A 23,322-nucleotide genomic window follows, 5' to 3' on the forward strand; every position below is an offset into this window, starting at 1 on the left:
CAGCACCCAGCCAGCGAACAGCACCCTCCCCTGTGCAGGAGAAGAAATAAAGCCTGTTCTTTGCGAGGATGAGCCAGAACATTGCTAATGTCTGTACTAAGCTGGCAGGCACTTGGATTTCATGATCTCTTTCCCTTCTCTTCCAAAGTTGTTGATGAGTTAGACATTGCTATTGCAGAACTTTTGGGAAAAACAAACAGGTGTATTTCCTACACCAGGAAAGCTATGTGTTCTGTGTTTAAACAAGCATGTATGTAAGATTTCTACCCATGATGCATTGTATTAGAAATAAATAGCCTGAGATCTTGATATTCTGTTGTATTTGGTTCAGTTAGGTAACTGAGCTTGTTTAACATAAAATAATCATCATTTCATTTGGACAATATCCCATGATCAAATTATGGAAATATTTATAAGAAAGAAGGAAAATTGAATTTTTTTCTGCCTTGATTTTTTTTTAAAATTTTTAAACATTCATTTTTAAGAGACAGAGACAGAACATGAGCGGGTGAGGGGGCAGAGAGAGAGGGAGACACAGAATCTGAAGCAGGCTCTAGGCTCTGAGCTGTCGGCACAGACCCCGAACTCGAACTCATAGACGGTGAGATCATGGACTGAGCCAAAGTCGGACGCTTAACTGACTGAGCCACCCAGATACCCCAGAAAATTGAATTTTTAAAATGAGCAGTCAAGGGGCGCCTGGGTGTCTCAGTCGGTTGAACATCCAACTCTTGATTTCATCTCAGGTCATGATCCCAGGGTTGTGGGATTAAGCCCTACGTTAGGCTCCATGTTTATGTGGAGGGAGAGAGGGAGAGAGAGAATCCCAAGCAGGCCCTGTGCTGACAGCACACAGAGAGCCTGACGCGGGGCGGGTTTCAGACCCAGGAACTGTGAGATCATGACCTGAGCTGAATTCAAGAGTTCAATGCCTAACTGACTGAGCCACCCAGACTCCCCAGTGGCAATTACTGTTACGTATTTGCATTTCATCTTCTGTGCAATATAGCCCTTGCTTTTGCTCTGTGCTAGATTCTCTATAATTTTGAAAAAGTGACAACTCAAAATGTTTGCTTTAGAATGGATGTTAAGATGTTGGCTTGCGGGGTAGGACTAAAACCCTGGTTCTTGTTGTGTTTGTTATGTTGTTGTGAAGTTGGCAGGTTTGGGGTGATGGGACTTTCCTGCAGTTTGTCCAGATCCACCCCCTTAGGAGCTACATAATTCCATGGTTGTTTTGCCCTTTCTTTCTTAGAGAAAGACATTCATTGGAGATACCCTCTAGTGTCCAGTTTAAAAAGCCAAATAGGGTAGTTTAAGGATGTTCAGGAATCTATAGTATAGAGTATGTGCAACGTGAGCCATTTGTAAAGTAATAAAGATAGAACCCACAGAATTGGCAAAGCAGTAAGAAACCAGTGCATAGGGCATTTCACAGACTGTTCCGTGATGCTCTGTCCGGTAGAACCAGTCAACTTCTCAGCCTACTTGTTTGCACCATTTGTGAAATTCTTACCTAGTATCTGCCTTTTGGTTTGGTGAAATCTCCTGGGGTCTTTGTGTACACCAGTTGTATGTGAGTATTGGAACTTCCTGTCTTTCTAGAGAGAAAAGAGATGGCTTACTCAGTCTGGCTGATTCAGAATATAGCCACTCAGCTAATAGTCTGGCTTGACTCTGGTCTTAGTTTAGTGTAGTTTTAGTTTTTTTTTTTTTTTTTTTTAAGCCTGATTTCCCTCATTAAGTCTTTTACCTGGAATTGTGCCTGCTATTCTCATTTCTCCAACTGTTCCCTTTAGGCATCTGATTCTCAGATTCCCTTCTCTGTTCCTGGGCTCCATTCCACAGTTATAGCTCTGTATTTTCACCTTCCTTAAGGACATGCGTTCAGACTGTCCTGCTCTCACTTCATATGCAAATCCCTATTTGTCTTCCTCCTTCCCTGCCTCTGGTTCCCTTATGCATTCTCTGTTTCCATCAGTACGACGACGATTCTTCTCCCTGTCGCCTAGACCCGAAACATGGTAGTCGTCTTTGACTCCACCCTTTGCCATGTTTCCTTCAGCCAGGAAATCAGGAGACAGAAGTCCATGTTTTCTCATTGGTCCCACTCCATTCCTTCTGCTGGTTCCTTAAGTCCGTATCAGTTCAGATCTTGACCTTTGTAAAAGCCCTCTGATGGGTTCCCCAGCTTCTAGTCTCCACTCTTGCCAACCCCTCCTGTACCTGGCTATCAGATTAGCCTTATTTTATGTCTCTGTCTTGCTCAAAAACTTTTCACTGACTTCCATTAGAAATATAACACATTTGAAACACTAAAGAGCAGGTCTCCACTTTCAGGGGGTCTTTGAACATAAAATTCCGTTTGTGACTTTAGTTCCGGGTCTTTCTCTTGTAGATGTATATATTTTTCCTTATATTCAGATTCTACTTGAATGAGCTCTGGGAGAGCAGAGATTTTGTTTTATAAACCGCTCTATATGCCATACCTGGATGGTGCCTGAAACAAATATTTGTTTGAGTGAATTAATGGCTTTTGCCTTCTGGAATGTTTTCCTTTCTTCCAATTTAAATCTTTTATACTTTTTAGTCCCCTGTTGAGGTATCATCCTTCTGTGAAGCCTTCTTAGTTAATTGTGACAGTTCCATTACTACTCAAGTGACATGGCAAATGCTACTTCTTGGTTAACTTTTGGCGAGTTTAGGCTGTGTACCCCCAGCTGGATTTTAAGCCTCACGGGGGCCGAGACTGGGCCTCAGGCATCTTGTACCCGTCATGGCCAGTGTGATCGCAGAGCAGGTACTTGGTGCTCTTGTGGGTTGACTGGTTGGGTAGTCAGACGGGCTGCTGTGTGTTGACTTGCAGTTTTGGCTTAGTTTCTCTGTGTGCATCCTCAGCAGGGCAGTTTGGTCTCCTAGGGGACAAACATTGGTTCGGGGAAGGGGGAGATCTGAAAAAAAAACCTTAGATGCTGCCGTGGTTTGTAGCTTTCTGAAGTTCACTCCTATCCAACAAAATCTTATTCCTTAGTATTTAATTTTATGGGGCAGGGTGCAGGGCATGGTGATCAAGAAGAAAGGAAAAGTCTAAAAGAGCTCCAGAGAGAGGTGATAATGAAAAAAGTGAGAAACACTGGTGTAGTGCCGTGGGATGTTGGGACCCAGAAAGGAAGTGGTTATGGGAGAATTGCACGAGAAATGTGGGAAGGGAACCCATGGATAACTGAACTCAAGGAGGAGCTGAGACCGCCTGTTTCTTTCACATCTGTGGCAGGTGCGTCCCTCTGGTCTGAGACCTGTACTCTCGCTGGCTAGGTACTCACTCTGGGGAAAGCGAGGTGGGTTGTCATTGACATCTGAGAGGGTGATGTTGACCGTCGTGGTGCCAGCTAGCCCTCCAAGCTGCCCTCCCATGTCCTTGGCTTGGATAATCACTTCGTAGTATTCTTTGGCTTCTCGGTCCATGTTCATGAGAGCTGTCCTAATGACACCTGCAGGATAGAGAAGATTTCGTTTTCATTTTTTAAAACGTTTTATTTATTTATTTTGAGAGAGAGAGAGAGCATGCACACTTGAATCAGTGAGGGGCAGAGAGAAAGGGAGAGAGAGAATCCCAGGCAGGCTCTGTGCTGTCAGTGGGAACGGGAACCGAACTGTGAGATCATGGCCTGAGCTGGGACGGAGAGTCAGATGCTTAACCCACTGAGCCACTCAGGTGCCCAAAGGTTTTGTTTTAAACAAAACCACAGATGCAGTGTCTAAGATTCGCTTCTAGGTTTCTTCCCTGTGCATTGCTAATGTCTAGAATCGAGATGCAAATCATCTGTATTTTATTAAACTTGAGGTCAGGATTCTAGTTTCAAAAAAATGCTGCACTTAATTAAACAAATGGTGATGAGGCACTGTTCCCACAGGAAGAGCTCAGGGCCCGTATCCCTTGGCAGCATTACCAGGAGAGAACAGGAGGTGGCAGCAGTGGTTCTCCAACAGAGTTAGGGACTGGCCTTCCAGGGCGATTTCAAGGGTCTCTGTTGGACCAGAGAAAACGGGGCTTTGGGTCTGGAAAACAGCCTCATATGTCTGCAAATCTGTGATTGTAGATCATTCTCTTTCAGCTTGCTTTCTTTAGCCCCTGGAGCCCTTGTAGTGTGAATGACGTTTCTTTCAGCAGCTCACTTGTAGTCTGCTTTTCCCTGCCTCCCCAATACCTACAAGCAGGTTTGGAATTCTGATTTGCTTTCCTTTTGTTATATATCCATTCGGTTTTATTACGTTCTGCTTACCTCTGCGCTTCACTGATTTCCATGATTTTCACTCACATGAAAGATGCTCTGTTGAGTTGTTCATTTTTAACATGCAGAGGGGATGAACTCCCCCATACGGTGAAGAGCAGCGTTATATTGGGATGACACAGTGTCATTTAAGAAGAGGAGTCTAAATCAGAACCCAGTGAAAGGTGTTGTTTTGATCCTGCTAAGGATGTGCTGTATTGTTTTATCTCCCTTTTAGCCCTGCCACTTAGAAGAGCTGACCTCTCTAACACTCTAGGCAAAGATTAAAGGCTTTTTACTGCAAGTTTACAGCATGACCCTTGGCTGAGTAGACCTTCTGCATGCAAACAGAAGAGACTGGGGGCCACAAACCCGTCTCCAGTTTACTCCAATAGTGTACATTATGCTAACAACATTCTAAAGTAAAATATGCAGCATTTTCCTTTTTTAAATGCCCAGCGGGCACAGCAGTAACTATCTTTTCATGTATTTTTGACCTTAACACTAAAGATGCCCCCTGGGAGCTGTCAAAATAATGTAACGTTCTTCTTAGGATATAAAGGACACATTACCCTCTTATGTCTGTATTTTTCTTCCCTGTGGGCTTCCCCTCACTTCCCCTTGCCCCTCCCCCCCATTTGTAGAATTGTTAAAGTTACTATTTTATAGATATCCCTCACTGCAACCTTTTTTCTTTCCTCCTACTAATTTATACTCCCCCACTTTCTACTTTTATGATACAATTTTCTGAATGCCTGGTTCCCCTTAGGACTTCTGGGGAAAAAAAATTCTATCAGGCTGCTAATGGAAATGTATTTTTTCTCTTTCAAACAGAGAGGTGACTTTGAGTGTTCACCATTTACTCTGCTTCTGTGGCTCTAAGTTTCTTCACTTAAGTCCTTGTTAATTACTCTTAGGTCTTCAGTTTTCCTGTCTGTAAAATGGGACTGATGGCACGTGCATGTGTTTTGTGAGTTCACAACAATAATAGGAGGCTCAAGTTTGGTAACGTCTGTGAAAAGTATGTGAAAAGGAAGAAAACTTGGCACAAGTGTGAGATAATGATAAAACAAATTCTGTAGTCATAGCTCTTAGGTGAAACGGAAAGAAACAAAACAGAAAAACAAAATCGAACTTCTGTTGGTTTGTCCTTTTCTGCCACATTCCTCCTTACCCATCCAGTTCTTTGTGCGGACCCCCCTGCTAGAGCTGCCCACTCAGCACCTGCCTTTTGGGGGGCCACATCCCACGCTCTGTGATCTCCCCCCCCTCTTCCCCCCCCAACAAAACCTATGTGTCCCAGCATCCATTTATTCTGGCAGCGTTCTCTGCTTGGTGCAGGGTGCTCAGGGGAAGAGCATCAGACCACATGTCAGGGGACAGAACGATAAATAGAAGTACTTTGTTAGGGCTCGGTTCCGTTCCTGATTTCCTTATCTGCTAAGTGACCAGTGATGGACTGGATGATTTCCCTAAGGCTCTTCATAGTTTCAAAATCAACGATCCTGATCCTCGTTCTCAGGCGGGCCTAGGTTAATGTGTCAATCCTCTCAGGTCTTCCTGGAGTGATAAAAGACCATCCCTGGGGGGAAATGCAGCTGTAGGAGTTATTGAAGGTGAGTGGGGATATACCTTGGTGCAGGCAGGCTTTCTGGCCTCTCCGGTCACACTCTGTATGCTGTCTATATATAGCACTGCTCTTACCCACTAGGGCAGTCCTAGTTTCCCGGCTTAATCCTAAGACTTGGAACAATCTTCTTTGGTTAATACAGTCCCTAGAGAGTCCCGGAAAAGGAGAGTTGGGTTTGCCATAAGCAGCCGTTATGAATTAACAGGGAATAAAGCAACCACCTCGGACAACTCGCATCAGATACCTGTTTTGGAGTCCACAGAAAAGTATGGCTGGCCCTGGAGAATGCTGTACACCACCCGGGCACTGTTGCCGTAGGTTGGATCATCAGCATCTGTGGCTGTCACCTGGATAACAGAGGTCCCTGAGGAAGAGAGATGGTGGAAACCTGTTCAGGTTGAATTGCTACAGGCTGGATGCAAGCCTGAATGGGCAGCCTTACATACAACATTTGGATTCGTTATGTTTGTTTCCTTGGGCGCACCCCTTTCGAGGTCAGCCTTCCATAACTCCTCTCTTGTGCCTCTCTAGTGGGACAAGAGTTATTTGTGTTTTAAATTCTTAGTAACCAGCAAGAGGAGCACAGGCTTTGAGTTCTTCATTGCTCTTTGGTAATACCAAATGCTTCTCCCTTGTGAACCAAACATGTATCTCTCTATCATCTATCTTTTAAGAATCAGAACCGAATAACAATGCTAGGCTTCTTATTACTATTATTTTTTAATATGTCTGATTTCAGTGTCTACATAGTTTCCTGCCTAAGGACTTGGTGGTCATTTTTGGTCCAGTTTTATAATTTGTGAGCTGTTCTGCTCATTCTCTCTTTCTCTGTGTATAGAGAGGGTGACCTTCTGTAGAGGAACCGCTCCTTGTGAGAATCAGTGACTCTCCACCTTACCCACTGGTGACATTTCTGGCACAGTGGCGACATAAGGTCCATCCAGGAACTTGGGCTCATTGTCATTGATGTCTTGAATTTTGATGATGAACTCAGACTCTGGCTCCATCGGCCTCCCTGTCCGCCTGTCCAGGGCTTGAGCCCGTAGAGTGTACTGGGCCCTTTCCTCTCGATCAAGCCTCTGAATGGCGTGGATGTCTCCAGTGGTGTCGTCGATGGTGAACACGACGCCTGCACCTTCTCCTGAGAGGATGTATTTGATGGATCCGTCCCCCCTGTCCATGTCCGAATGGAGCTGGGAAAACAAACAAACACAGAAACTCGAGATCTCATTACGGATATGAACAGGTGTTGGAAATACATTGATTATCAGTTTGGTCCAAACTTATGACCTCCTTTCAAACAGGAATAATTTTGTTTTTTTAGTCCGGTGTTTAAAATGTTGGTCTACAAAGAACTAACATACATTGAACATGAGTGTATCAAGGAGCAAATACAGATTGATGAATAAGTAAATTTTTTCCACATCATATTTAGTATCCTGGACTAACTACAAAATTTCAGGGTTCTTTTTCCTGAGTAGTCCAAAACCAGGAGTTCTGGGAAGTATAGGCCCCCAACATGAGAATAGGAGCAAATATCTAAGGAGGAAGCTAGCATTTCCACATAAGGAAAGAAATAAACAAGCCTAACATTTAAAAATAAAGTGTTTGACATAAACTAAATTTTTTAGTTTCAAAAACCTTCTGTTGATTCAAGTTGCCTGAAAACCTGATGAACTAATTTAAGAATAGGCTCTGGGCGCTGCGCTGGGAATTGTGAGGGACCTCCTGGGACACTTGGGAGTCTCTGATGCCGTGGTCCTAGCCCAGTAATTGCGTTCAGCAGGACTAAGGGTGCTTACGCTTCAGGTGTCAGCATGGATTTACTGGAGGTCGTTACTCCTTTGCAGCAGGATATCTCTCTTTGGTGGGACCATTTCCCGGGCTTGTAATTGAATCCTTCAAATCTGTATGTGGATGGGACATGCTTTTATCTGCCCGTCCAACTGTGTTTTCTCCTGGATTACTTTGTAATGACTGACGCACTCTCAAAAGGAGTCCAGGGCCCTATTTTCGTAGTAGGCCTAGAAAGAAATTTCTGCATCTGTGATTATAGATATAGCTCTGTGGCAAGAATCCGGGAATTTTGTGTTATCATATCATAGCAGTTTCTCTCTGGTGGGGACCACCATTAAGTCTGTGGCTACCTGGATTTTAGCACTCAGCACGGGTAAGAGATTTAGTTTATAAACTAGGCAACCAGTGTTGCACTTTGGCTAGTGGGACAGATGTATGGTGGGGGGTCTAAAACACGAAGGCAGTTATAAATTGAGGGTCCTTGACAAAGTATTGGATGTTTGTTAGTCTCACATTTTTGATATAATACATGTGAAGAACATTGTTAATATATCTTTAGAGGGTTGTTGGGATCATTAGAAAGTAATGTATGTAAAGCACCGAGCACACTGCCCCTCCCGTACTAGGACCTCTATAAATGGGGCCGATTATGATGATGGTGATGATAATGGGGATATGCATAGAGAAAGGGTATTAACCTCCCCAGCTCTTCCCTACTTCCTTCCCATTTTCAGGAGTTCCGCAGAGACAGCAGAAACCACCTGTTGGCCTTTTATTACGCACAGTCTAACCATACAGGCTGCAGCAGGCTGCGTGAGGCATTGTTAGGACAGTGTTGCCCTGAGGATTGAACACCGCAGGTACCAGGACACCTGAACACGCATTCGCAGCGTCATCAGACAAGGGTGGGTTTGGAGGCCAAATCTCGCCGGCAGCTATTTTACCGCCTAGAGGAATTCAGCCGTGTCTTACCTAGAGAAGAGAAGAGTCTACGGCCATACTGCCGTGAAGGAGCCCGATCTCGGAAGCTAAGCAGGGTCGGGCCTGGTTAGTACTTGGATGGGAGAAGAGAAGTAAGAGAAGAAAATTGGCCGAAAAAATAGCTGTGGACTTTTTTTTCTACTTAAAGAATTCTCTTTAGAATATGCAATTCTCACATTTCCTCATTCCATATACAGTATTATTATTTTTTGCAATCCATATCTTCTGTTAATGCAGTTAAAAACAAAAGCAGAGGTGGCCAGCTCTTATTGTGTGGAACAGAAAGCCATTTTATTGGGACCTTGTCACAAAGAAATCATTCCATCTGGAACTGTGTTTCCAGGCAAGTGGATGGAATTGGGCAGAGGAGAGCAAGGACCTTGGGATGTGCTTTAATTTAAAAATTCTGTTGCGTATATATATAAGACACGTCATCTTAGGGCATGTGGCATAGAACATTTACCTAGAATGAAATAGGTTCATTTAGGGCCTGGCAGATTATTGAGGGGGAAGAAAAAATAGCTGATATAAAGGAAGTACACAGGAGTGTTTTGGGTGTTCTGTGTATTACCTGAGAAGTTTGGTCCTGTGGACCTTAAAACATAAGTGTTCTGCCTATGGAGAGAGCTTACTCCGAAACAGAAGACTAAAATCATTGCTGCTGCAGAGGGTTCTGGTTCTTTAGGAGCCACCTGGCGGGCCGAGGGTGGTACAGTCTGGGCTGACCTCAGATCTGTTCTCTTTGTTTTTGTCTGTACTGGGAGAAGAATTTGGGGAAGTCTCTATCTGGTGGCTTCCTGGAAGGCAGGGACCATGTGGCTTTGACCTCAGGGTGTGTTCTTACATGCAGCAAATGCTCAATGAAAGTGTATTGAATGGGTGATGTAGGGAATAAGGTTAGGGTTAAAGCTTTTTGTGAAATCATGTTCCCTTTGTCTCAGAAGAGCTAGCAAGCATCTTTCAGGGAGCCTCTGTGTGTGTGTGTGTGTGTGTGTGTGTGTGTGTGTGTGTGTGTGTGTGTGTGAGCGAGCCAGCCCCTGTGCAAGAGGGAGAGGAGAGGGAGGATGGAACAAGAGGGTGTCCGCAGAGAAGCGTGTCAAGCCTCTCATGAACAGGAAGAAATGGGGACCAGCTGTGAAAGGGACCAGACGCTGCTTACACAGAACTGTTTTCTGAGGAATATAATTGTATCAGTTCAGGACCCAGTCAGGGAACAAAATCTAAACGATAGCAGAGTGAATTTAATACGGAGGATTGAAAAGGCAGAAAGGGAACACGGAAGTATTGGAGAGAGAGAAATTCCAGGAGACAGCTAGCGTTCCTCTGGCTGGGGGACCGTGGGGGCAGCAGTTGGGGCTTCTGGAATCTGCATGTTTGGAGGAGGCTGGGCCTGAGGCGTCAGAGGAGGGAGTGCTGCCGCCTGAGGCTGGGGCTTCAGGTCCGTAGTGGGTGCCTCCTAGCACCCGTTTCTCCCAGACTTCAGACTCTGATTTCTGAGAAGGGCGCACCTTCCAGTCGTGCTGCTTTGCTGAGCGGGTGTGGGGAGGCTGGTGCTGTGCTGGGCGCGGGGGAGTGTTCGGGAACCCGGGCCACCTGCTGGCTTCCAGGAGCAAGTCCCTTCTCCCTCTTCCTGCCTCTGGTTCTCACTCTAGTACATTCTACTGTCAGAACCCAGTGGGAGCTGATTGGAAAGAGCCCTCGTCCTGGGCGGACACAGAGCCGAGAGACCCCAGCTTCAGAAGCAGCACGGTAGCACATTTATTAGGGTTCCCCAGCCGTGGAAGACACATTTGGTTGTAACGGTTGCAAACACGAGGCATCGAGAGCTTTTCCCTAAGTCACCCAGCAAATTGGCAGTGTAATAAAAATGTGTTTTCTGTTTGTCCGTATCTAATTCAACTAATGCTGCCTGAGTACCAGCTCCTCTGAAGACCGGTGAGGAACTTCTGGAATGGAGTTGGCAGCATGCTTACGTACATCTTGGGAAAACATTCTTCTCCCCCAAATCCAGACAGAATAAGGTATCCTACTTAACCTACTAATGCATTAGCTTATAAGATCTTTGGCCAAAGGAGCAGTGAATGATGGGCTGCATGCAGATTATGACAAATCTTGGTTGATTTAGGATTTTAAAAACAAGTGTTTTTCACTCTTTTGTCATCGCTCATGGCACCTTGTACAATTCCAGGAATGTAGAAGTGCTTACACTTTGTGGTCGGACAGCTTCCGTGCAGGTGGAGCTCAGCGTGCCTTGGAAGCACGCTTCGTGTCCAGGCACAGGCTCTCTGCACCCCCGTTTGCATGTGTCAATATAATCCAGCTTTAACTCGACACTGCCGTGTCCCTGGAAAGCCCAGTGTGGATTTTATAAGGCCATGCCAATTACTGCTGATAATTGTTGCCATACTCCTTCTGAAATAAGCAAATACTCAGGCAAGCTCTCTAAACAGACATCTTCCAGAGCTCTAGGTGACAAGCTGAATGCCCCCCTGGTGGGAGACAGAAGGAAATGTGGATGACTTCTCTTTCAAAACAAAGTGAGGAGGGGAAAGTGCCTGGGTAGGTGAATGTAAAATGTGGAGGTCACACCTTGCTGCAGTGGCTGCGCAGGGTTGGTTGGGTAAGATGATCAGAGATGTGCAGGGTGTTCTGTGTCCTGGGTTGGGGCAGTTAGGAAAGGGTGGGCGCTAATCATGAGTACTGGAGGGTGCTGCACAGCCAAGTTTCCCCAGGCTTGGTTGGATTCCTGGTGTCACGCTAAGGCCACCGGCTCTTCTGTGTATTTCTCCGGCCAGGGCTCAGGGCAGTGAAAAGGAAAACCCGTGGTTTCAGCGGCAGATTTCCTGGTACCTTCTCTGCAACTTTGGGCAGTAAGCTAACCTCTCTGAGCTGTGTTCAGTCGGCTCATTATTGGAAAGTAGTGAATCACACTCGCCTCACAGCATTGTTCTGATGATTAAATGGCCCACTCAGTGTGGCTGTGCCTGCGCATGGTCCTGTGGTAGCCCCGTAACCATTGGCCACCCTCATCTTTCAGTAGTTTTGTAGGTCCTGCTCTGTGCCAGGTGCTCAGTGTTGGAGAAGCGTAGGGAAGGCCACAGATGGCATCTCAGTTTCTACCCCTGGGAGGGAAGGGGGCTCTAGATTACACAGGCACACAAAGCAACTACTGAATACTAGTGAATGTTCTGAAACTTACGTTAGCAGCAGTCACTTATGTCTAGTTGGAAGAAATATTTTATGAATAATAAGTAGCTAGAAGTCTTTGGAATTCTGAATAGATAGAAGATGTGTTCGTAATGGCAGTGGCCTTTAAGCTAGGGCCTTGAGAAATCTGAATGTGATTGAATAGAAAGAGAGGTGGTGATTGCGTGTCCTGTGCAGGGCAGTAGCCTGTGTGCACGCCTGAGGTAGGGACAGATGCCGTGGGTGTGTCAGAGCCAGAAAGGGGGCCGGTGTGACTGGGATCAGGACTAGATTGAGAAATCGTGGGAGAGGGCTGGGCAAGGTAGGAGGCCTCAGTTTCTGCAAGCTCCTGAACTATATGCTAAGAGCTCTGGTAAGCATCAGAGCTACAAGGCTTTCTTAATCAGAGGAGCTGCATGACAGGAAGGGTGCTTCAAGGAGATGAGTGTCCGGAGTCCTGGGGGGAGGAATGGGAAGATCCTCTCTATAGGGAGATGGGCAGTGGCTTAGTTAATCTACTCGTGAGGAGCAGACGGACCACAGTAATGACAGAGCCTGGAGAGGATGAGGCGACTCTGAGAGAGGCTGGCAAGGAGATGCTGACAGATGTGGTGACTGGCTGTGCATGAGGGAGGACAGAAGGAAAGGAATAAGTCAGAGCCACAGATATTTGAGGCTAAGAGATCTGTAGCTGCATTTGGTATATGCATCCTGAGCTACTGAGTTCTTGTAACAAAATCCCTGTCTCCCACAGTTAGCACCGCTCCCACTGTTACCACCACTCTCACTACTAAAGTTGAGTAGCTACAGAGTAATGGTTGTTAAGATCTTACTCTGGACCAAGTACTGTGCTAAGCACTTTACATGTGTTAGCTCATTTAATCCTTACTACACCACGAGGTATCCACTAATTAAATATCTTTTTGAGTACCTTCTATGTGACAGGTGCTGTTTAGGCCTTCGGAACAAAATGGGAACAATGTCCTTGCTCTTATTATAGTCTAGTCCAAAGGCTTCAGACAATACTCCTGTAAATAAACAAATGACTGAGATATTGTGGGTTGTGACTAGAGGTAGTGAGAGAGTCTAACCGAGGGGCCTTAGAGAATGGTCAAGGAAGACCTAGATTCAAAATGAGCCCTGAAAAGTGAGGAGAAGCCAACCTCTCCATCAAGAGAAGCTAGAGGAAGAATATTTTATTAAGGAACAATAAGGCAAAGCTTGGCAAGTTGTAGGAAATACCAGGAGGCCATGTCTCTGGAACAGGAGAGCAAGGGGCAGAAAGGGTGGCCTGTGGTGTGGCGGGGGCCAGGAGGCAGGCTGGGTCAGAGAGGAGTGGCCGTAGCCATGGGGAGGAGGCTGGATGACTCAGAGGACAGTGGGAACAACATTGAAGGATGGAGGCCGAGGGACGTGGCCCGACGCTCACAGTGGAGAATGGGCTGGAAGAATGTGGGCGGAGGCGTGGACGCTGGTGGGGAGTGTAGGTGTTTGCACAGGTGAGAGGCAGCAGTCGGAGTGGGGGGCAGGAGAAATGAAGGATTTGGGGATGTGTTTTGGCAAAGGACTGACACTTAGCAGGTGGAGAGCACGTGCGGGACGGAAAGGTTTTATAAACTGAATGATGGCAGTGCGGACATAGGGAAGGTGCGGGGGTGGGTGGACTCGGTTTGGGAGGAAAACCAAGAATTCATTAGCGGAAATGCCGCAATTTGGAGGGCTTTGAGCCCTAAAAGGGGAGCTAGCACATACGCAGTGGGGCTTAGGAGTCTGAAGGCCAGACAAGTGGCCCGAGCCAAGAGATGCAAATTTTGGATTTGTTCATTTAGAGGTGGTGTTTAAAATCAGGGGGGATGGCAAGTCCATCCAGAGACTGAATGTGGGTAGAGAAGAGACCCAGGGCAGAGCTGACTAGGTGGACCACTAACACAGGGGGTCAGGTCAGGTGAAGGGAGAAGACCAGCAAAGAGGCTGAGAAGGAAGGAAGAAAAATGGGATTGTGCCAGTCACGAGATAGAGAGAGAGAAAAGAGTCAAAAAGGAAGGACTAGTCGGCAGCTTCTGAGGCCATGTTGGGCGGTTCTATAACATGAAACTGTAAGGTTTGGTAGTAGGGAGGTCCTTGGGAGCACGAAACACAACTCTCATGCAGCAGCCAAGTCCAATCTGAACCCGGAAGTGGGTGGGAGTGGCGGAGACAGCTCGTGGGAAGGTGTGGTTCTCTTATCCCCACTTGATGTTTGAGGAAACAGAGGCCAGTGGGGCTCGTGTCCTGTCTGGAGGCCCTCCTGAAGCAGCTGGCAAAGCTGGGTTTTGAACCCACACGTGTTTGACTGTGAAGCCACTTTCTTAGCATCTGAGCTAAACAAGCATTTAAGTTATCATTTGAATGAATTATTTATTTTCTAATTAGGTCCATGTTTCCCCTTTTCTCTCACTTGGTTGCTTTCACAAAATGGTCTCTGATTAGCATCCAAATAAAGTAAACACAGGAGAAGGCCTGGATTAAAAGTGAAATGATGATAGATAAATCAAGGGAATTCGAGTGTAAAGTTTATAAATATATTCATTGATTGTCTCCAGCTATTCTAAAGCACATGCTAGGATCTTCTGAAATGAAGAATGTTTTATTCTTTTTTTTTTCTATTAAATTACGGCCCCAGGCAATACCTGTGGAAATGCTTCGGAAAAAAAAAAAGTACCAAAACAAATCGAAGTGAAAAAACCCCCTCCACTTTCCCTCTGCAGTTCCCAGTTTCTTTCTTCCCCGTCCTGTAGTTCCCCAGGCTACTGCTGCCTTTTTTGGAAAGTGAAAGTTTCTTGCAGGGTCCCGGCTTTTCCTCCAAAATCCAATTCTTTGTTTTTTTTCCTCACTTAGAACAGATGTATGAACAAGGAGAGAAATCATTCCTTTTCTGACTGGTAACTGACAAAGCAAAAATTAGATTTCAGCTAGCTGTCAAGGAATACACTGCTAGTTAAAATTGTTCTCAGGACCCAAACACAGGCTCAGTGACCTTTTCATACATGGTTCATATTCATATTCTCTTTCAGGATTCAGCACCCTGATAAGGTATCTATGTGGCCATTCTTACCTTGCCGACATACAAAGGGTCGGTTCCAGTGTACTCTTCCAGAACAAAAAACTGATTCCAAACCCAGCTCCTCTTTGTCCGCGAGTGTGACTGTGGCTTGTCTGACAGGAGTGCTTCTAACTTGCCTGGCGGTGTTGGCGTGCTGGAGAGGACGGGGGTCGTAAGGTCCATCAATCCCCAGAAACACAAGGACATGCCAAGTCCCAGCCAGCTCTTTGCATTGCTCATTCTACCAGAAGTCCACATGGGATTGCCAGGTTTTCAGAAAGTGAAGTACAGGATGATAAAGCCACCGGAACTTCAGGATTTTCCAAATAAAAATTAACGAATGACGTTTACTGGACTCTTATGCTTCTCAAATGAGATCCCGATTCAAGTCCGTCTGCCTGAAGTTGACTTCCTGTCAAGTTAAGGAGAACACACTGTGATGTCAGATTCTTTCCTGTGGGCTTAGAGCAAGTTTTCAAGGCATGTCAGTGAATATTCGGTTCTCTACTCAATGAATTAGAGTCATAACATGTTATTGCTTTAGAAATGTTTGAATAACAAATAATATTTTAATAAAAAGAAGACAACCTATCTAGCTATAATCAATCGCAAGGTTTTAGATGTGGATTTCAGTGGGAATAAAACTGGTGAATAAATTTCTTCTCATTGGAATCATAGCTGGAGGGTTATGCTGTATTATTGATTGGCCTGGATTAATAGTGTGCTCTTTGAAATATTTATGATCAGACAGCCTCCTAAACTCTTAAAAATAGCATTCATTTCCAAAATTTACAGCTAATAACTAATATTTTCATTAGCCCAACTGCTTTTCTTGGCTTATTAAAAAACCAAAAGTAAATCTCTCTCTTTTTTTTTTTTTTGCCACCCACAATTATCTTGTGTCTACCCCATGTTATTGATAATATTAGGAATCTTGGACTTCATTCCTAAGCAGCCAGAGATCACTCTCTGACTCTAATCCTTCTCTGACCTCCTGGTGGAATCTGAGCTTCACACTCTGCCGCTTCGGCTCTGAAGCACCGAGAGGGGCTGCTAATGTGACCTTTCCAGGATTCGAACGGTCAGCTAATCGTTATTTCACTCACAGCAGACTTTAAAGTGCCATTAGTCACATGCGACTGTGGGCATGTGGAGAGAGGCTAGCCAACACATTTTTTCCCTGATCCAAAAGTATCATTTAGACAAAGGGATGTTGCCTTCTACCCTGGGGACACCTTTTCATCTGTCAAACTTCTTTTGTTGCTATGGAGTCAGATTAGCTGGTGACCTCACTCTTAGGCTATGACCTCATCAACCTTTTCTTCCTTGACTTTGGCTGGGCATAATGAAATGGCGCAGCACCCCCACCACTCGGTCAAGACAGCCGAAGTGACTTCTGCAGGCGTCATGTTTTCACTGTTCATGTGCAGAACTGCACATCGTCTCAGAACAAATGTGGGTATTTGGGGAGTTCAGACCCATGCAACTAAAGAATGCTCCATTGCTACAAGTGGTTTAAAACGAACGCATTGATGCCATCTCAATACCACCTTCTACCTGTCGTCAGAACTCGTTTTAGTGTCCTCTCAGATACTCGCTGTTGAAATGAACAAAGGAATTAAAAAGATATCTTACAATCATTTCATACAATATGCCATTTCATTTCTGTGTAAGAAATCACTTCAGTGAGAACTGATAAAGCGGACAAGCTGGGGAAGACCAGGGAGTTTCTGTAACAGAAGAGGAGGCTGTGCCTCAAGTTCTAGCTCTACAGCAGATTGCCTGTTAAGTAAAAGCAAGCTAGGTGTACCTAATTTAAGGTGACGTGTTTGTTAATAAGGAATGATGGTGTGCTAGAAGGTCGCCTACCGAGTATGAGCGGTCTCCTCTTTGGACCAGTAGGAAGAAACCCAGCTCCTGTTTCTCTGATCTAAGGAGACATGTTGTGGAAGAAGGAGTCTTAACCCGAGGAGATGTATGAACAAAAAAGACTGGTGAGAAACAGCTGTGCTGTTTTAGGGACCTAGGAAATGGACTGAGGGGCATGACCCCAAAAAGCTGTCGCCAGAGTACTGTGATGGGTCGTCACAGCAGTATTATGCCATGTGTCGTGAGCGAGGCTCAAACCTGTCTGTAACTTCCCCAGGGTGTTAGGCTACGCGTCAGCAGTTCGGCTTCTGGTTCTAGTTTGGTTACCTCTGACTTAGTCACTCTGTAAACTTCCGTTGCTCCTAGGAAGTAGGGAGGCACAATTCTACCTCCTTCAGGGCCCACCACGCGGATCTGTCTGCTGGGGGGATGCAGGCGAACGTGCGCTGTCAATGCCTGGGGAGCCGGCTGGCATCCGAACGGCCGCCTGTGTAAACATGACGAAGCTGGGGCCCGAACCATATTTCATGGGCACTTTTTGAACCAAAATCCTGAAAGGACTTAATGTATATATATTATTTCACAGATTTCTAAATCTGGGATAAGTACTATGGGGTAGTAGATCCTGGCCCAGCCTAATTCTGTAGTAAAAATATTATTTTTTTTCCATATAAGGGAGCCTAATGAAGGACCAGCTAGCTATCAGAAAACTCTGTAGAATGGAGAAAAATTCTTTTTTCAGATTGCATTTATCAGAATTAGAAGTCAATATATATACTTTATTTAATGTTTCCTTCAATGTTTGTGTTTCACATGTGTACGTTTTGCCTAAGCATTATTTTTGACGATTTTGTATTTTCTCTGGCTAGTTTTAGCCTCCTGCTTTTGAATTCTCAGTGCCCAGGTGCATACGTGTTTGTGTGTCCGGGGTTTGCAGATGCCCCCTTGCCTGCTTGTACTGGCTGAATTTTAAATTCGAGGGATTTTAAATACTGTCCCTTACATTCTCTCCTCTCTTACAAACCAGGCATGCATGCATACATTCTTGACAGTTAACCCCCCCTGTCTTTCCCTTGGTGTGCTCTGAAGAGCTCAAGGAAAAAAAAAGGGTGTCCTTTGGAATCTTTGTGATGAATATTTTGTAGGCAGCTCAGCTGCCTCAGGTTTCATCCGTCTTTCCTGCCCACTTTGGCCTCCTACACATGAGCGCAAAGGCCTCACGTTCTTCCCTGTCGCTGGACACGCCGAGGGTGGCTTGTGGATGCTGAGGACCCGTGGAGCCCCTCGGTGGTCCTGTGGAAGCGCTGCTGGTCCGGGTCCCCCTCCTGTCCACGTCACAGACACGATGTCGAAGCCCGCAGTGCCTGTAAACTCTTCTTGTGTGTGTTAAAGAACTTGATAGCTGCAGTTGATGGAAGGCCCTTTATTCCCGCTTCCTCGGGGCAGAAGACGTGAAAAATCCTCCCTGCCTAACTTTTCAGCAAGTAAAATCTGGGTGATACAAAAGTTCCATTATTTTTTCAAAATTCGGGCTGTTGATACACGTGAAGGGAAATCAGTTCTGTCAGAAATACTAACCCGTTTTCACTTTTTATAAAAAATACGCTTCTTCTGTTTATGTTTTTCCTATGGGATAACAGCGATGACATGTTTGAAGGTGGGCTGATTTCTGTTGTTCGTGTAAAGGAAGAGGCTAATATATGTATGCTGGTGTGTATAGATCTGCTTTGAAGACCACATCTGCCACACCGAGAATACATTAGTGGAAATTGACTTCTGTGTTAAATGAGTCTTTTAAAAGTTTTTCCCCCATCCTGCCTGAAGAAAGCAAACAGCTTGGTAATGAACACAGTAGGAAGAAATTAAAGTTGTAGATAAAGTGTGCTCTTGGTGAATTGTTTATTTCATTACTTAAATTCGTTGTGATATTTAAAATGTAGGGGGAAGGGATGGTTACTGCTTTCTCCTTGAAATGAACTGGGCTTTTATGGTCTCCCTCGGATTTCTTTCTTCATTATTTCAGTTTTCCTGAGCTTTTCATGGTTATGGAAGTACTACTCGGTAAAGCTCTAATGACATCTCTGTAGAAGCAGAAAGTCAGTTGCCTCTGCCACGGACTCTTTCTATGAAGGGAAGGTGTTTTAATTTTCTGATGTGGCCTCATGCCTTTGAGAGATAAATACAGAGGGTAGTGTTGTGGTTTTGGGTAGTAAACTTCTTAAGCTATCACTTTTAAGGAAAGAACCTTAAAAATGTACTTAAAAAGAAAAAAAAAAAGGAAGCTGTGAAGACCCTAGATATCACAGGGAGCTGTGACAGCGTACCACGACATCGAATCAGATCGCATCTCGGCCTCACGATGCCCTCCCGCCTCTCAATCAAAGGTCTCACTTGAGAAATATGAGCAAAATTACTTCACTTCATAGGAGTCCCAATGCTTCAGCAATAGGATACAGAACCCATAGAGAACAAAGCAGGTGGTTGCGAGTATAAATTGGACTGAAAAATTCATATGATGACAATATCTTTGAATATGTACAGTTCACGAACAACAAGATTCCCACTGTGGAGTTCTATAAAGAAAATACTTCCATTGCTCACGTAAATGAACTTGCGGCATTCCTGAACCTGCATGTGTAGGTCTGTGCTCCTGGCCAAAGTCTACCACTGGGGATGTGTTTTGGAGAAGGAGTATACTGTGGTTTTGGGTACTGAAAGAGGAGGACCTTCACTGACCAGAAGGTTTTTTTTTATTTGCTACAGATGTGCCATCTTTAGTTTCCCCCTGGGCAGCCATTAATGAGTAGAAGCTTCATCCCTCTCTTGTGGCCATCAGCATACCAGCCTGCACAAAGCTACCCTTCTGCGGAGGCCATCGACCCTCCACGGAGCCACAAGAGGTTGTCCAGGTACTAGGTGTCCTGTATTTGGGTTGTGCTCTCACTTCTACTCGGCTACGCTGTGCCTCACATGCCTGGTGATGCTCCCCATCCCCAAAGTTAGCATTTCTGAGATGGGTACTGCTGAGCGTCCATGTGTATGTTTAGTACGGTCATATTTCCTTCCTTTACTGCTCCAAGAGGCTATAACTAAATAGATGGTGTGTCTAGAATTGAGGAATTTTGGTAGACCTTCTTTTAATAGACCAGAAGAAGAAACATAAAGAGTACTTAATTTCCATGGAGATTTCTTAGAGAAGTGGGCATCACTCTTGCTTATTCTAACTTTGCTGACATGTATTTCGCTGATTCCCTTTCTCCAAGTTCCTCAGAAACTGGAACTTCCGAGCCTAAAGGCTCAGCAGTTGCAGTGTTCACTCAAGCTGTTACTGCCTCGGACACCTTCCTTTTCTCACCGTTGCTTCTTTCTACTCTCATTTTCTTTCCCTCAACCAAACTGGTTTATGAGAGGGAGTGCTTTTAAGAAGTTCAGTAACAGAAGCATGAGGCTGACGTGGCTGAGGGGGAGGCCCCGGGGTAGCTGAACCAAAGAGTTTAGAAACAGTATCTGGTTTTATGTGAGGGTGTGTGTATATCTGTGTGTATCTCTGTGTGTGCGTGTGTGCGTGTGTATGTGTGTATCCACGTGTGGGTGAGAAGAGTAGAACAAAAAATAGGAGAAAGCATGAATTATGTAATCAGAATCTGGCTTTGAAAAACCTGATGAGGCCCATAATAAATCCTGCTTTGTGCATCTTGGCTATCTGCTGACCCTCCCCCCTCCCCGCTGTAAACTCCTAGCTCAGGTCACGAATAAAGGCATTTCCACTTTAGAAATCCTTTCACTAGAGTTCATGCCAATTCCTCCTTGCTTTCATTCCCATTAGAATCAGTTTTTCCATTTGAGGTTGCCCTGTCTGTCTTTCTGTATCTTCCAAGAATGGCAAATAGATTCTTGCGGATCCTTTCACGCATACTTAGTATCTCGTCCATGTTTGAATCCTCAAGGAGTCGGGAAGTTTTTGACCTACTTTACACGTCCTCCAGTTTTCACTTTTAATCAAGCTAATGAAAGTACAGTTCATTCCATGGGCAATTTCTTTGACTATTGTTAGACAAGAATGATCAATTTTGATTTTTCAGAGTTGTCTCAGATGCTTATAATTTGTAGCCTTATGTGGCCTTTATAATTGCTTTAATTTGTGCTTGTTCATTTAAAAAAAAAAAAAAAAGCCCGTGTTTGAAATGTAATTCTTTGGCCCAAGTTCTTTGAAAGAAGTTGCAAATAACTGGTACTTAGTGCTTTTTCTCATAATTTCGCCTTCGTACAGAACTTTGGGGAAGCGGGACAGCTCTTTCCTGGGCCGCAGTCTGTCCTGAACCATAAAGATTGACCCATAGGAAGAAGAGTTTTTGGCAAAAGGCAGTGTGCTATCTGAAGTTAAGACTTAATTTATTAATTTGGTAAATGTTGGAGCCTCAACTATGCTTAATCGGTAGTGGTTTATGAAGCCAAACAAAATGGAGTTGCAGTGTTAGCCCTACCCCTTCTTATCTGTGCAGTCTTGAGCAGGTGACTTAAACTTTTTCAGTCTGTTATTTACAAACTGGAGATAATTGTAGACTCTTACAGGGTGATTGGCAGAAGTAAGTGAGAAAATATATTTGAAGCTCTTAGCACGATATTTGGCAGATGGTTAAAGCCTTGTGTTTGAAAAAACAGTAGATGCTTGGTAAATGTTAGTTCCTTTCCCCTCCTTCAAGGAGCTGACACTGTAGTGGGGGAGATACTGCTGTTAATACCGGTAGTGGAAATAGTAGTAGGAGTAGGCGTAGGCGTGAGAGCATCGCTGGTAGCAGTGAGGACGGTGTTGTGGCAGCAGGAACAGCTGAAGTATTAGTGTGGAGTGCTCACTTCATGCCAGGCTGAGTTAAGTCATTTACCTTTACTTTATCATTTAGTCTTTGCAAGAATTCCATGAAACGGTGTTCTTTTCCCGGTTTACCCGGAGACAAAGCCGTGTGCCGGGATGTGGCTCCTAGGCTCCCACCTGCTCCCCCCAGAGCTCGTTTGCACATCCCTTTGCAGCTCCTTAAAGTGGTCTTGGCGTGCGTGTTGATACCATAGTTCTCGGCAGGCAGATGCTGTCTATGGAGAGTATGAGTGGACGAACTTGGATTCTTCCTCAGGAGCGGCTGTCGCATGCGTTTTGTGTGACTCACTGTGATACAGATCCGTTGGTCAGAAGGCCTGCCCGAGCCCTGGAAACCAGGCTAGACCAGGTCAGGGGAGGGGGCAGTGATGCGCGTCGGGAGGGAAAGTTTAAGGTAGCACATGAACGAGACCTTGAAGGAAAGTGAGGAGGCTGGTCCAAGTGAAAGAAAATACAAGTGTCAAAGTGCAGGCACTGGGTGCAGAGGCCCCGCAGGAGAAGAATACTTGAATTTGCCTGCGGAATGGGGCCGTTCAGGAGAGAATGAGAAGAGGTGGGAGAGACCGGCAAAAACCCGTGGCAGGAGCTGGGACATGGCTGGACTGACGTGATTCCAGAGTCTGTAGTTGCTCATGTGAGCGATGAAAGGTTTCTGAGTGCGCAGGTGGGCCGTATCAGTCACTGTTCAGTGGAGTCGCTGGAGAGTGGGGGGCCCTGCGCGAAGCGGGGGAGCATCCAGGGAAACCTGCGAGAACTTCAACCAGGAGTCCTGGCTCAGAAAAGGACTGGTGAGAAGCCAAACTCTTGAGAAGGCCGCTTTGCCATGGATTGTAACCCGAATAGATGTGAAGGGAGGTGGGACAGGAGTGGGGGAGAGGGGGACGGGGAACCAACGGCAGGAAACTTCTCTGCCTCGGTTACAGCTGGAAGTTGGGAGAAGGCATTCCTTAGAGGCTAGGTAATAAAATTGGTTTTAGATTTAGGGATAAAACATTCATCCTTCTATGCCTGATTATTTAAAAAGGAAGAACTTTTCTTCTCTTTTTAGTCCAAAACTTCAAAGCAGCTTTGGGCATAAAGAATGTGAGCTGCTTCCTTTCCCTTAGAGCGGTTCTCTCTGCTTCCAGAGTGTGCACTGCATCCAGGCCGCCTGCTCCTGGCCTGGGGCTGGACCTGCTCCAAGTGGCTTCTTGTGGCCGACTTGGTGGAAGCGATCTGAAGCTTCAGCTCATCTGGGGACTTTTTGACCTGTCAGCTCCCAGGCGTGGTTTCCTTTACGTAATACCCACTCTCGCCTTGGAGTCCGGTGTGTTGTATCTTTCATTTCTGCAGTGTGTATGGGATGTGTACTTGAAAAAGGCCAACTGGCTACTCTGCCCAAGGGAAGGAGAAACTAGTAAAACACAACACAACAAAACAAAAACCTCACTGATGTTTATTATTTATTCTGTTAAAGGAAAAGAAACTGTTCTTCTAATAAATGCTTTAAAAAAAAAACTCCCTCTCTTTTGGAAAGTGATGCGTAATTTGGACTCCAGACATGTTGGCTAAAGACTCTTTCTAGCTCAGCCCCTCGATGGTGACGTTGGGGGTTTGCTTAACCTTTTTGAGGCTTTTGAGGCCCTTTTTAAAA

At 45.3% G+C, this 23,322-nt stretch overlaps 1 protein-coding gene across 1 annotated transcript in view; it reads right to left on the reverse strand.

The window, feature by feature from the left end:
• Window positions 1–23,322, reverse strand: part of CDH20 (cadherin 20) — a 201,546-nt gene that overhangs the window by 31,894 nt on the left and 146,330 nt on the right. The window contains exons 2-5 of the mRNA XM_029921542.1: window positions 14,960–15,359; window positions 6,800–7,094; window positions 6,146–6,265; window positions 3,324–3,491 (exon numbers count right to left, since the gene is read on the reverse strand). Coding sequence (XP_029777402.1) covers window positions 3,324–3,491; window positions 6,146–6,265; window positions 6,800–7,094; window positions 14,960–15,205 — 829 coding nt within the window. The 5' untranslated portion in view covers window positions 15,206–15,359. The remainder of the gene's footprint in view (window positions 1–3,323; window positions 3,492–6,145; window positions 6,266–6,799; window positions 7,095–14,959; window positions 15,360–23,322) is intronic.

This window comes from Suricata suricatta, chromosome 14, assembly GCF_006229205.1.
Source record: "Suricata suricatta isolate VVHF042 chromosome 14, meerkat_22Aug2017_6uvM2_HiC, whole genome shotgun sequence".
In the NCBI taxonomy this organism is placed as follows: domain Eukaryota; kingdom Metazoa; phylum Chordata; class Mammalia; order Carnivora; family Herpestidae; genus Suricata; species Suricata suricatta.